The following is a 15,056-nucleotide window of genomic DNA, read 5'->3' as shown; positions in this document are numbered from 1 at the left end:
TCTAAGAAGGGGAGAAGCATAAATGATTAGACAACAACTTCTGGCAGCAAAGAGAAACGCAGATGTCACTCAGCAAACATTGGGAACAGAGGAAATGGTCAGAGAGCGGCAAATAAGGCAGAGTTGAAATGGTTGAAGAATCCCTCTTGCTTTTGGCAGATTGGCAAAGGCATCTGTCATCCCCACTTTTGTCAGAGCATCTTAAAGAGAGAGTTTAGAACCATAATGACTTTGAGGTACAACGTGTGGATCAAGCTGTGACAGAGCAGGGCACATTTCTTCAAAGATGTTGGGTAATAGTCCCAATTTAGGTCTTTGCAATCGTGCAGAGATGTACACGTGACTAAAGTTATTTGGCTTGTACTTAAACCGTACACTGACCCAGAGTCTCCACTGACCTGGGAACGTCCACTGAAGAGAAATCTCCATTATTTTATTTAAAGCTCAGAGATTATGCTGAAATGCATCTTGTTCCACAGATAGTTCAACTGATTTCATCAGGGGACTGCTCTATATATCCGAGTTTGTTTAGGAAAAAAAGCAAACGCAGAAGCCTATAAAAAGTGACCCATATTATATATGTAAAACATAACAGTTATCTTTTTAAATGTCCCCCCGTTCTGAGAAAGAGCTCTCCAGGGGCTGAACCTCTCAGCTCCAATTTGTTCAAATAATCAACATGATTAAAAAAAAAATGTATTTGTAACTGTTCCCCCAGGATGAAATTAAATTAATTTACAAGAAAACAAAAATATTTATGCTTCCTGGAAACGTTCACTATAGAACATTGTGGCCCAAAGGAGAAAACACATCGTTAGCTTGTTACTGATCTTGACAGTGTGTGCACAACTTCCCTGAATGTTACAGCAATTCCTGATAAGCCTTTTAACTGGGCCCTATTTCCAAGTCCCAGAAGCATGAGCAGAGATGTATTGGCAGACATAGGTTCACTGAGATGCCTAGATAATTAAATGATGGGCACAGGCACACAAACGCACTGCGCTGCTGATGCCAGTGACCTGCGTTTTCAAAATACACCCGGCATTTGCCTTGCACGGAACAAGAGACTCAGTGCTCAAAGCCAGGGCCTAAAGGATGGAAGTGCAGACAAGCTCTTTGTGGGCACAAATGGCGAGTGGAAGTTTCCAGCTTCAACCACGATTTGGATTCTCAGTGTAGCAGTGGAGTGTGACTGGTTCCCACATGGCGGTACAGTCCCTAGAATGAAAAGTTTGGAAACACCCGAAGTCTAGAATGTCAGGTTATTTATGCAGAGAAGGAATTCCTCTTGGTTTTGGCAGATTCCAAGATTAGAGAACACAATAAATCCAATCCTGGTTGTTGGCTTTTACTCCTTGTGGCGACGCCTCTGATCCAGAAGGTGTGAGGAGGAGCAGTGGGGTGAGCAGCGAGTGCTGAACGTTCTTACACCAGAAGCTGCTCAGGCACAAGCCTGAAATACAAAATGTTGCACAAGTCGTTGAGATCGCTTGTCGCCGTTATTCCAGGTGGATTTTGTAAGGATGTTCTTCTGTTGCAGTGTTGAATTTCTTTTCACTCTTGCAGATTTTTGACAAAGAAGCTAAAGATCTGGAGCGAGAAGTCTGCTTTATTGATATCGCCAGTGATGAGATTCCTGAGCGCTATTACAAAGAATCAGAGGTAAGAGACAACTCGCTGGGAAATAGTGAAGAAAGGAACATAAGGGGCTGCAGGACCTTGGTAGGACTCAAAACGATTTCATTTTTGTATGAAATCTTGCTGGTCGGTCGTATCTAAGAAGTTTCAATTAGAGGGCAAGCAGATAGCAATCTCTGTCTAGATTGCCTGATGTTCTCCTTTGCAGATGATTCCTCCTGCCTTTTGAAATGCTTTCATGCCTCTATCAGAACACGTCCTGTACCCTTGATATTCAGCTGAATTCATTCAAAGTAGAAAAGGACTTGTCTTTGAATCATGAAGCTCAGTTAAACGTTTGCAGGTCTGAGCGCTTTCAGAATTCCTGTTGCCCTTATTCGCATCCCATCCCGATGGGTCAGTCCTGAGCATCGGCACAGCCGGACATGCCGCGCTGGCCTGTTCCTTTTAGCTCAGTGCGATCACCGTTCTGAGATCAGCAACCACCGTGCAAATAAAGATGAGGTCTCAGATGTGAAAAATGATGGTTCGCAAGAAGTGGTTCGAGAAGAATGATCGGCTCTATGCTTGCATTTAATTTTGGAGATACGATTTGCCTCTGGAGCCAAGGATATATTCATAGCTGGCAATGAGTGTGGCAGCTGTTTGGCTGTACAAAACGGGACTACATCATCATTTTTAGGATAGAAAATGAAGGCTTGCCAATGAATATATTTCTTTAGCACAGGAGGCATGATCTTCAGACTAAAAAAGTCAGGTACTTGTTATCTTCCATTTATAGATCCTATTTCAAATTTTACATGTGGGTCATAAACCAAAATTACATCTACAGTAGAATGGAAAGTAATTTTATTAGTTTCCATAGAGAACGAAACCCATCTGGTTTATATTGTATAACACCCCGAGAAGCATCATATCGGTCCCATCATCTTATTGGAACCACACGGCCTTCTGGTCCCATGGAGGGATGAGATCTGCTGGTGAACGGCTCAGCATTTGACTGTAGTTTAGAGAAACCCTGTAAGATTTTTCATCGCGTTGTGTACACTTCCAAAAACCGTCAACATGAAGGTAATATTGAGCTTTCCAGCTTTCCTGTCCATTTTTAATAGCCACCTATTAAGCATCATTTCCATGTGATTAATCTTACGACATAGAAAACCAGCCTTATGTTAATTGAGAAAAGAACTGCAGTGTTTTTGTGTTGTTATTTCAAAGGCAAATCTAGAGACCCGATTCCAAGCAAAATGGAATTTTATATGGGTTTAAACAACAAAAATAGCCCAGCATCTGTTGTTTTTTTTCTGTACCGATGGATGATTTGTATGTCGGCTACCAAATTCTGTTGCAGAATTCATACAAAATGGTAAGGACACCTTAGCATTTAACTGTGCACGTACTGTAATTGATAGCAAGTTAACAATAGTTGAATTCAATACCTTGCAAAGTTTACAGACTATGGGGTTTTTATGCTACTGTATGATGAATATGAAGCCAAATTCCCATTTCTGTTGAGGCCTCTTACATAATTTAGGGACTATAAAAAGACTTTTACTGTTCGTACATGTCATTTCTGTCTGTTTTCAATCAGAACAGCGTGAAGAAGTAACTATGTAAATGAGAAACGGTCCGTGTTTTCCAAATCACAGTTTCAGAGAGAACTCAAAACCATTTACTGTAAGCGTTTGAAAGGTATTTCCGTTACACTAATAACAACAATTTGGCTGCTTTATCATTTAATCTCAACTGATACCGAGTTTAAAGATTAAAAGTGAAGTACAATCCTCAGGATTTAAGAATTAGATCCCACATGATAAGTGTTCTGACTCCGGTCCAGACAGAGCACTGAGAATGGTGTTGGCTCCAGGCATGTTACTAATCTCTTCATTTCAGGGGATCTTTCATGTGCTTAAAATGAAGCAAGTTCTGTATCAGGGTCAGCGTACTTAGCTGCTTCTAGAAATGAGCTTTAAACGTCTTTTATATCCTGACAAAAGTGCATCCCTCTTCACTTAAAAATATGCTTTAGTTTTTAACAGCAAATTTCATTATTTAGTTGCATTACTGTACATTAGAGAGGTGGCTTCAATCATTTAAACCTTTCACACATGACTTGAACTGCTTGACTTTGGTAGCACGTCTGGTATGATCAGACGTGGTTGCTGTTGAGCCGGGATTTGTGATTTCCGTTATTTTCAGCTTTAAAGTGCTCAGTTCTAAGCTGTTTGAATCAATACCGTAAGTTTTTCAGAGTGTTCTATATGAAAAGGCCCTTTCTACAGTTTGACTGTGACTTTTCTTTGAGTAAGTGCATGAAATAACTCATTGATGATAACGGAATGAACCACAGCAGCTGGCGAGGTGGTTTTCTCATGTGCAGAAGCAGAAGTTGTGGTTGTGTCTGTATTCCACCGATAGCATCACTGGTATTATAATAGTATTGTAGTTACCACAGGAGGCTTCAGGAAATATCCACAGGACCCACAGCTCAGCACTGAGCAGTTAAGCAGCCGTTCTCTGCTTCCCAGCACCTATCATCTAAAAACCTATTTTCCACTTGCCCTGACATGAGTATTATAAACCGATCCCTTTTCTTCCTTACATTGAACTTACGTAATAATGATTCACACATAAAAAGACCAAATGTATAAAACATCTTCTTACGTGTAAGACTCCATTTGAATTGCATAGCTCGTTTTGACTCGTGCTGGTACTGGTGAGAAAGTGTTCTGCGAAAATGCTGTGATGGTTGAAGGAAAAATGATGAAATTCAACTGGGTACATCTCTGCTTTTTCTCCCCTCTATACATTAACCAAATTTGAAAAAGAAAAAATACAGTTAGCTGGAGGCTTAGGGAGAGTTGCGGTTTCACTGAGGAACACTTTAAAGGAACCTCTGCTGATAATACCGAGATCTCTTGACCAGGATCATCCAAGTGATATGAATTCCTGTAAAAGCGGAGGGTTTATCTGTCAGCGTGTGCACAGAGGGGCTGAAATCACCAAGTAAAGCAGGAGTCAGAAGGCAGTTCTGTAGCTGGTACGGACACATCCCAGAGCCCAGCTCTGTGCTCCACTGATGGCCACTGCCAAGAGTGCCCTTGCCGGACACTGCAGGGGTCAAACTGCACCAGTTCTAAACATCCCAAAGCAGCTGACCTAATTTTAACTTAATGACCATCTACAAACTTCATTGTGAAGCAGCCACCAGAGTATATACCAGTGCTGCCACATCTTAAATACAGCCTTTTTTTACAAGCCTGGACCTGAAAATACTTAGACTTTTATAGATGTTTAAATGCGAAGTGCCACATTGCGAAAGCTTCCATCTCGATCCAAGTGAACAGGTTTGCCTGTTTCCCTGTAAGGAGTCACATATGTTTCCAAATCTGAATGTACGTATTGCACTGAATACGGAATTTTATAATTCTGTATAAAGAATGTACAAGCCTATAGGTAAGAGAAGCCGTACATTTTGTAAAGTCATTTCCTACTGACTTTACTGTCGGTGAATATGTATCACCAGCCATCATGTATTCCCCGTATAGACATATATATTTATCAGAATTATAAAAAAAAGAGTAAAACTGAGCTATGCTCAGTGGCCTCAAGTGAATCATTCATTGAAGTGAAACATTTACCAAGATGTGAGCTACTGAGCAAAATGTTCTTTGCCACCATATTCAAGTTCTCCAAATTAACAGTGTTTCATTTCCTGTTTATAACGAAGCGGTTGAGAGTTGGACAAAGGGAACAAACTTTTTCAGTTACCTCCAAACAGAAAGCTTTTGCGCGGCTGCTGCAATGTCCTTCTTCAATTGCTGACTCTTCCAACTTGAGCGCAGCTGCAGGGTAATAGGTCCAGCTTACTGCTGTCCAGGTGCTTTCGGAATAACAAAGCGTCTGTCACATTTCAGAGCCCGAAAATGATGGTAGTTGAAATAATAAAGCTGCCGCAGCCCCCCCGGTGAACGTGCACAACAAGTCAGTGCAGGGCACAGAAAAGCAGATGAAAATTCCCTTTTCCTTACTGACTCCAGTCGTGACCTCACATAAAGCCTGCCTGGATTATCATATTTTAGCACCTCATCACTGTCCCAGTATTTACAGTTCTGAAGTATTTAGCTGGCTCTTCCAGAAAATACATTTTAATGGAAAATCCAAAAAGAGAGGAAAAAAAAGTCTTTAAAAAATGATTCCATATATCTCTCTATAGTGGTGTTTTTACATCAACAAATCTTTGCAGAGCTGTAGCTATATAAGCTGAAATCCAAAACGGAGCAGGTCCAGCTGAAATGGCAGATCACATGTATTCACGCCATGAAGGATTGGTTCTGAAATTCAAGATCAAACAAAATGGTCTTCAGCTTAAAGGGGGAAAAATCTGACTGCACTTCAAAAGGCCAGTGGTGGAATAGATTGCAATGGGAGTCTGAAAAAACAAATCCATGGGAAGGAAGGAAGGAATGAACAAACGAACCTTGGGGATCTTTATAGTGTGGGATCTTCCAGTCATGCCCGATACCATGGCAGAGCTAAGGTAAGGCATGCACATTCCGATTTGGAAGTTTTCTGTAAATAATGAGTGTATTTTATTATTTAACTGTAAAAAATACCATCTCATAATTAAACCTGAAAAGGCACTGCAACAACCCAGTGCCATATTGTCAACATGGTGCTGTTTGCCTCCTGGAAAGGGGCTTAGAGTTCCGCGTCTGATGCCCGTGACGTCTGCAGTCCAGGAGGAAGGTTAAGTAAATAAAAGCTAAACACTAAATAATAGAATCTCTAACAATAAGCTCGCTAAGCCGGGAACCGCCAGACGTGGCCTAAGTAAGAAACACTGGGAGAGTGCTGTGTTTGAAACCGTGTCCATCACACTGTGGCTTATGTTTTAGTTTATTGTAATTTTACATTTTACTCTCAAATAGGCCCAGCTCGTGGGTAGTGACGTTTCTGCTATGTTAGCAGAAGGGCTATTTTTAAATCACTCTGCACCTGGCAATAATGCATTGCAAATATGGAGTAGGTTTTGCTCCTCTGTAGCAAAAGGATTTGCCAGATGGGCCTTCCTAATAAATTGTGTCTGATAAAAGGACAAGAAGGTTGTTCAAACAAAAAGATTTTAGCTATGCCATTACATTTAAAACAGATTGAAGATTTTGCCAGTAGATAAATTAAGGGGAAAATAGTGAATAGACATGGTATTCTTTGCATGATGACTCCTCTAGAAAGGAAGGCATGGGTGGTTAGAAACAAAAATAAGGCACACACAAAATTAACCATCTAAATCACATAAAAATGAGGTCAGACTGAAGATCAGCTGGGTTCGATCTGCTCTACCTGACTGACCTCTGCAGTGAGCTACAGCGCCCGAGTCTATTCCTCCGAATTCTTTCTGGTTCCTGGCTGCCACTCCTCGGTCTGCAGTTTTATAGCATCAATATGTGAATGTTTGCAGCAAGGCAGGAATTTCCATAAAAGCTATTACATACAGGTTGCCCAAAGTGTCCGTCATTGCCTGGCTCCTTGCTTGAAACTGTCCAGCCAATTTGGGACTAAACATTGTGTCCTTCAGCAGAACGGCCGCGATTGAGGGAGGCAAAGGTGCCACCTCCGGGCGCTGGGAGGGGAATTTACAACCAGGATGGATGTCGTGGCTGAATTGCATCGCAGTAGGGAGATTATTTGTGGGCCACCAATGTGGGAACAGTTGCCACCGTGAATCCCCTTGTGTGCTGGGTTAACCACACACCAAACCGCACCGTTTCCACAGGATCTAGAGGCTTCTTGCAGTTCGAGCGAGACACGAGTTTTCTGCATGGCTGAGCAGTCACGCGGGGTAGCTGTTCATTATTTGATTTTTATTTATAAATTCTGAATACTTGACACTGGCTCAAATTCATTACATTAAATCCCTTTGGACTGCAGTGGAGTTATTCCATTATAGATCTGGTTATCGCTGAAGGGATAGAACGTATCTCTGCATAACACTCAGGTTTATTAAAGTGTGTGTTTGCAATGCTGAGTCAATGGCCCCATCGTGTCTGAGGAGCAGCAGCCCCTTCCTTAAATTGGACTAATTTCCTTTATTTTCCTTTTTTTTTTTCCTTTCTGAATATTATGTGTTAGTTCTTCCCTTTTTATTATCATCATATTGATTGCTTTGGGCAATAATCAGTTCTAAACCAACTCTTTCAACTAGGAAATATCTAGATCATTCTGAGGTCGAGCTTTTTTGGGTGGGAAGATTGGCAACAGCATGTGCCGATGAGTTGTGAAATACAGCAGTACGTTGCTCTGATATATGATGACGCTGAACTGTTTCTGATGGTGATTTAACATTGAAACCTTATTATACAGTGAGCTTAAGGTTTCTATTTAGAAAAGAATATGTCAGCAATAAAAGCAATGACTTTCTCAGAGGAGGAAGACTGTCACCTCATTAAAGAAGCTTTAAAGACAGAGCTTCATTTTATAGATAATATCAGAAGCCAAGTCAGAAGGCAGCTATAAACATCAGAAAAAAGGAACACAGAATTATATATAAGCTCATGCTGAATGAAAGAAAATTACCGTCAGAGGAGTCTTATCAATTTGTTAGGTTTTCTCCTGATTGTCTTCTATTTAGTACGTAATTTAGGCACATACTTAAATACGTGTTTAACTGCTTTTCTACCAAAGGGTGGATTTAAAAGATCTTCTCAGATCTTTGGGGAAGGTAACACAGGTGAGCACTGCGGGTTATTCTTGAAGACAGATTATAGAAGCACCGCTGTGAAGTTACTGAAACCACATTCTTTTCAAGCTTTGAAAATCAATGCTTAGCTGTAAATTATTTCTGTTTACATGATATAATTAGCAGGATTAGACATAAAGTGAAATGGAATTATACCAATATGGAAAATAACACTTTGATAGATAGAACTGTATCTCATACAGATAAAGTGAACTTTAAAGGTGGACTAGTGTCCTCACTGGTTTTTTGGTCTCGCTGTGGCAATTTCAGCACCAATTTCCTTGATTTTCTAGTTTGTAAAAGAGAGACGGAGTTGGAATTAGTGGGTGTTTTGCCCATAATTCAGCTGTAACCAGCAATAGATGAACAGGAGCAGTTTCATACTCAGCTGAGAACCGCTGAAAATGGCATTGTCGGGTCCCATCGGGGTTGGTGCTCAGCTCTGGCAGGACCTCAGGACAACCACGGATAGAAAGTACCTGTAAGTCATGGTGCGGGAGTCGTGGCAAAGCCACCTAGATCATTGTTTTTTTTTCCAAAGCCCATAAATAACACTTGCATTGTATTGTAATGACTTGCAGTAACTTATTTTCCTATAGCAGAAAATGTCCTAGATGATATGATTGTCAAAGCATCTCCAAGAATACGCTGCCATCGATTCAGTGGCTGTTGGATAAAAGACAGGATTGGATCTTAGAATACCCTGGTGCTTATTTAAGTCCATTTCCTATTACTTTTTCATAATGTTTATTAGCATGTTTTCATATTTTATGTCTTATCAAAACATTTACTTTAGCAAACTGACAAACAGGATTTCCTCTCCTGCATTTCCCAGTATGTTTCCTGTGTTTTGCAGGACCCTAAATATTTCAAGTCGCAGAAGACTGGGAGAGGCCAACTAAAGGAAGGCTGGAGAGAGACCCATCAGCCAATTATGTGTTCCTACAAACTTGTGACTGTGAAGTTTGAAGTCTGGGGACTTCAAACCAGAGTAGAGCAATTTGTGCACAAGGTCAGTGATGCCGGAGCTGTTCCTTACCCTTCATAGAAGCAGAACTGGAGTGGTGTAGAAGCTCGGGAGGGAGCTCAGATCTGCCTTCAGATCTGGAGCAGAGCCTCTGGGTATGAACCTGACAAAGCCCGGAGCTGCTCAGGTCTAAGGTTGAGAAAAACAGTCAGTAACATTTTCAATACTGCGATAAACATGTGAGCTGGAGTATTTATGAGTATACCTGAGTACTGTATGTGTAGCAATAACGTGCAGAATTTCTTACAGACAGGTAGTGGGAAAGTTTTCCAATCAGTCTACTAAAAAATTAATGAATGGTGTAACAGCCAAATGATAATAATTTTCAGAGTATTGACCTTCCACATGTTTAAAAAACTAACAAGGAAAACGAAGGGTTCCAGAACATCTAATTGCCCAGAGACTAATGGATTCTGTACGTGTTCCCCAGCGGCTCCCCTTGCCAGGCAGAGCCTCGCTAATGGGATCCAGTGAGGGCAACAGATCCACTTCAAGACCTTCAGAGTCAGTGTGTCTGACTCCCTAGGGCATCTCTTTTTAGAGACAACAGAGTATTTTTCACTTTAAATCATGTTGAAAGACAGGGGTGTTATTTCTGTAAAACGTGTTGTTGCTGCAGAGGTGTTGAACCTTTTCTTTGTTCCGCAGGTGGTCAGAGATATCCTATTGATCGGTCACCGGCAGGCGTTTGCCTGGGTTGATGAGTGGTACGGTAAGTGTTCTCCAAATATAGCCCATTTCAAAGGGCTGATGCAAAGCCCATTACAATTAACAGCAGATTTCCATTTGCTTTTGTGGACCATCAGGTCCTGACAGAAGTTGTTCATGAGAGAGATCGAACCGTGTTCAGTTTCTCTGGAGCGTACGGAGCTCGTTTACAGCAGGTTCTGTGTAACGAGTCGCCAGCAGGCAGCAGACAGGGCCACGCTTACATCCCATACATCCCAGCGTATATACATCAGTCCCCTCACCCTGCATTGCAGGCAGGTAGCAATAAAGCTCCTTCTTAAAACTGCATTAACACGCAGTCATTTCCGCACTGCAGACTCCTCAGGCCTCTTATCCAACACAATTTCAGCTTTTTAGGAAAGTTTTGAACTGTTAGTGCAGATTGCACTAGAGAAAAGATGGAGCTTGAATGTCCTTGCTGGAAAATAGATAAAAATGTAAAGCCCGCTGGGTCTGATTCAACAGCAGCTGTGCAAAAAGTGTTCTGAATCCATGAACCAGCTGCAGCAATGGGCACTTGCAATAGTCCAGAGTAATCTGAATATCAAACCAGCCAATTACGTTTTATAAAACAAGCTCCTGGGGTTTGTGCTTTTTACTTGTAATTTCAGTAGGATGAATCCATAATCACAGATACTTGTAGAACAGTTTCTGAGATGTTCTTGTAACATAATAGGAACTTGGGAATATATTTAGAAGGTTTATTTAGACCCTCTTTAAGCTTCAGGTAATACCATTGTGGGCACTTAATGAATAAGAATGACACCTGTCTGTCGTCAGAACTCAGGAACATTCTGCATTGCTTAAAAACAGGCAGTCAGCCCAGCTGGTGCGGACATGCAGATTTTCCCATGTTAACTCTGAATGCACCCAGTCACAAAGAGTCTTTCCACAAATGAAATCTTGTGATACAAAATTATCTTGCAGATTTTTACTGTCACGGTGAGTTCTTCTACTAAATAATGTTGTGGACTTTTAGAACGTAATTGTCAGGCTCGGTACAAAACCTAAAAAAGTTTGAGAAGGACTTGGAGATTATGTAAGTCAGCTAAATGGAATCAAATAATCAGGGTAATAAAATCAATTATTAAACAATATGTTATGTTATGGGTATTACTGGTTGGTTACTGATACTGTAAGTATGAATGTGTCCTGTCGTTACATTTACTAAACTGTATTTTGCTTTATTATTAAGAAATCTATTTTCACAGAGTTATTTACTAATAAAGAGCATGTTCTCTTCTCTGCTTGGCAAAACGCATCCTTAGCATGTTACTGACATGGCTTGTGAGCTTGTTTTCTGTTCCAGATAACAGTAAAAGCCTAACAGAGTATGAGTTAGTGTGTTCCATGTTTCCTTTCGATCAGAATTGTAGACTGCGTTTCATTTTCACTGATAAAGCATTACATTGTGCTACTGATAGAACGGCTGAAGTTATACCTTTCCTTAAAAGCTGTCTCGTAAAATGCAGCAAGAGCCTGAAATCACAAAACGAGGAGTGGTGTGATACAAGAATTTGCAAATGCAAGTGACACATAGGAAACTTGGGAAAAACGAAAGCCCCAAGAACAAAAGCACAGTGTAGGTTACCAAAGTACACGTTTGCAAGTGCTACTAATGTGCTCTGTAAGTTCTGTGAGGACAAAGTCAAAGGGTGTTTTCATGAAGCTCCGAAGTTACCAAACTGTTGTAAAGAACAGACGGAAATTCTGACACGTTGACCTCCGCTTTCCTCTCACGGAGATTTATTGAAGGCACGGCAATAGTCAGAAGAGTAAGGTTGCAGGTCAATTAATTTGAGTCTCTACGTTTGTACTGGAAGTGTGGTTTATGACAAATCTTTGTAAAATGTGTAATAATTGCTGTGAGTTACAGAGCAAGCACGTAACAGATTATGCACCAGTTTGACAAGATCAGGCATGCCCAGACAATGATAAACCATCTTACTGGAACAATCAGCCTGATCTGTAGAATATTTCTGGTTCTTACAATTCATTAAATTGCTTGAGGCTACAAAACTGTTAACGTAGTCACTATTAATTCACTTACCAGTATAATCAAGTGTTAGTTTCTGGCATCTAAGCTGATGTGTGCTCTAACAGTAAGAATGGTTGCTGGTTATGAGATGTACTATGCAAAGATAACATAAAATCTTTTTGAAAGTTCCTGGAAAGGTAAGTAAATATTTATAATATTTCCATATCTATCCTTTATTCCAAGAGATCTTCTAAAATCTCTTTAGAAGATCTTGGCCTTTGCCAGGGCCTGCACCTCAACACTTTTTGCCTACCTTACGTTACACAGATACTCCTAAACAATTTCCACTCCTTCCTGTTCTCTGACTCCCTTTGACTTCACCTTCTTGCACCTTCCTTGGCTGATATAACTACCTTTATGAGCCGGTTTTCATAAAGCTAGTTGCTCCATGCTTTAAAAATTCTTTTTGGCTTCTGCTGAAAGATCATGTGTTCCTAGAACCTTCTCCTTAAAAAAAAAGCATAAGTTTGCATTGAATCAATGGAAAATGCCAACAATTTTGAACTTTTTACAGATATGACTATGGATGATGTTCGAGAATACGAGAAAAATATGCATGAAAAAACCAACATTAAAGTTTGCAATCAACATTCATCTACTGTGGATGAAATAGAGAGCCATGCCACAGCAAGAGTATGTCCGTTTTTAAGCATATTGCCCACCCTCACCTGATATACCTGCACAGATCAGAGAAGAGCAACGAGCTGATCTTGCTGAGCAGTCAGTGGAATTTGGGAGAGATTTTGCTTCAGTAGGAACAGAATCTCTCTCTGTGAAGTGCAATCCTGCCTTTCGTTTGCACTGTCAACCGCCACTGATGTACGAAGGGTGGGGTTGGGCTCTTCTCCAGCTCCCCGGCTTCCAGGAAACAGAAATCTGTGTAAAGAGAAAGTTAAACATCAGTTAAAATGCAGGAGTTCAGAGTGATTCAGTCAAAAAGCCAGGAACATGGGGAGTGGAAAATTTCTGTGGGACTGATAAAATGGTAAAAAGCCAAGGAATTATTCACTCTTTTCAAACTAGTTTTCATGTTGCCATTGATTAGCTACCAACAAGGTGAGAATACTCAGAAGTATTTAACAGCAGTTTGTGGAGAAGGGCAGGTCTGTGAAGTTCTTTGATTCAGATTCTGGAAACTTCATAAAGTTAAATTCCTAATTAATAGAAAAGATGCAGTGATGTTTGCATTTGAGATGTTATTATTTCTTTATTTCATTTGTGCTGTAGAACTCGGTGATGGTTCTGCTCAGGTAACGAACGTGGGGCCCGGCCAGAATGGCCACGTCTTGAGGTCTTTCCTTTGTTCTTACTCAGTAAAAATTGTCACCAGCCTGAAAAGATGCTGTCTGAACAATAACCAGAAAGGTGATTCTTGAGTTCGTAATGCTGCAGCTCCATGGCCACCAAGGTTACTCCTTAGCGGAACAGTAAATTGAGAGTCCGTTCTGATTTAATTCGAAGTTTGTCATCCTTAATTCCCGTGTGGCAAAATTGCCGTTGAGGTTGGCAAGGAAATTGACATTAAAGAAATAGCAGAGAGTCTGAGCCACCTTATCTCAGGGTAAGGACTTGTTTTACTTGAGTGTGTGTCACAACAGAAGTGAATTTAAAGTGAGCATTAGCTAAAAAGCCGAAGTCAACTGAGAGGACAAGTATTTCATGTCTGAATTTAAAATGGATGGTCTTTGAGGCTGCTACCACTTAGTAAGACTTTGATAAATCTTCGCTTAAATGGCCAGTAAATTGAGAAATCTTCCTGTCTTTCACTTTCATTTATCCAAGACAGCTTTTCTTTCATGTTTTACATAAGTCCGCAACCGAAAATAGCTGAAATGAATGCCTGGGCTCCCTTTGATGTCAGGGGCTTTTACGGCCTTTGAGTTCAGAAACACCGCACACAGTTACAGGTGAAACAAAATGTAAATCAGCCAAACAGGTTCAAAGTATCTCCGGCGCAGGTAGGTGCAGTTTGGCTGAGACCATCTGTTTGTTTCCACCGTGTATTTCAGTGCTCTCTCCTGATACCCGGCACAGCAGCGTGGGCTGGAAAGGTCCCCGGAATGTCGCTGCAGGGAAGGAAAACGGCAGCTGGCAACACACACGCTTTTGTTTATTTAATAAGATGTTGTAATACAACATAAAGCTGCTTATACATAACATTTGCAGCCAAGGGTACAAATGCATGCAGCTGGGTAATAATAAAAAGTTTGATGTGGTGAAAGCATAGGATTCTGTCATATACATGGTAAGCAGCATCGCCAGGCCTGTGTCTCAGACACCCAAATGTGCGAGAATTTAAAACTTATTAAAATGCTAGTGGTTTTTTTTTCTGAGGGTTTTTTTGAGCTTTCAGAGCTCAAAGAATCTATATAGTGGTTTAATAGAACGTTACTGCTAAATCATGGTCTTGAAAAAGAATGCCATATACCATGAGAGCTATAAAGGAGTCACACAAATTGACAGCGCTGGTAAGGGAAGAGTAGAGGATGCTGGTAATCGTGTCTTTGGCATCAAAGAACTTGGGGCTTTTTTGGTTGATTATGAAACGTAAGTTACCCATATCCTACCACACTCCCACATCAGTTCAGTCACAGGTTTCTTCCTTTACCTTCTGAACGTCACCTGAACAGCTTTTATTAGCAATCGTGGGGCTGGGGGCAGTCAGTAGCAAAATTATTTACGTATATACAGGAATGTAAACAGAACCTTCAACTGACTGTTTCTTTTAATCATACCTTCCAAAGGTTTAGCGTAATTTATAAAATAATTACCCTGAGGGAGCTCAGGAGATATTTTATTGGACCGCTTTCGCTGTGTCTTTTTTTCTCTCTGGGAGTAGTCAGCTATTTCAGTATTTAGCAGATGGTGGGTTTTGCTCTGTTCTA

The 15,056-nt window shown here is 40.7% G+C and overlaps 1 protein-coding gene across 2 annotated transcripts in view; it reads left to right on the top strand.

The window, feature by feature from the left end:
• Nucleotides 1–15,056, top strand: part of PITPNC1 (phosphatidylinositol transfer protein cytoplasmic 1) — a gene marked incomplete at its 5' end in the record, with an annotated part of 59,914 nt that overhangs the window by 42,359 nt on the left and 2,499 nt on the right. The window contains 4 exons of one of the 2 annotated variants that reach the window (XM_080356307.1): nucleotides 1,567–1,662; nucleotides 9,234–9,389; nucleotides 10,053–10,116; nucleotides 12,686–12,804. In XM_080356307.1, coding sequence (XP_080212433.1) covers nucleotides 1,567–1,662; nucleotides 9,234–9,389; nucleotides 10,053–10,116; nucleotides 12,686–12,804 — 435 coding nt within the window. The remainder of the gene's footprint in view (nucleotides 1–1,566; nucleotides 1,663–9,233; nucleotides 9,390–10,052; nucleotides 10,117–12,685; nucleotides 12,805–15,056) is intronic. The other variant, XM_080356306.1, reaches the window with a different exon arrangement.

This window comes from Nesoenas mayeri, assembly GCF_963082525.1.
Source record: "Nesoenas mayeri genome assembly, chromosome: 19".
Lineage (NCBI taxonomy): Eukaryota > Metazoa > Chordata > Aves > Columbiformes > Columbidae > Nesoenas > Nesoenas mayeri.
This window is presented reverse-complemented; position numbering and strand designations above follow the sequence as displayed.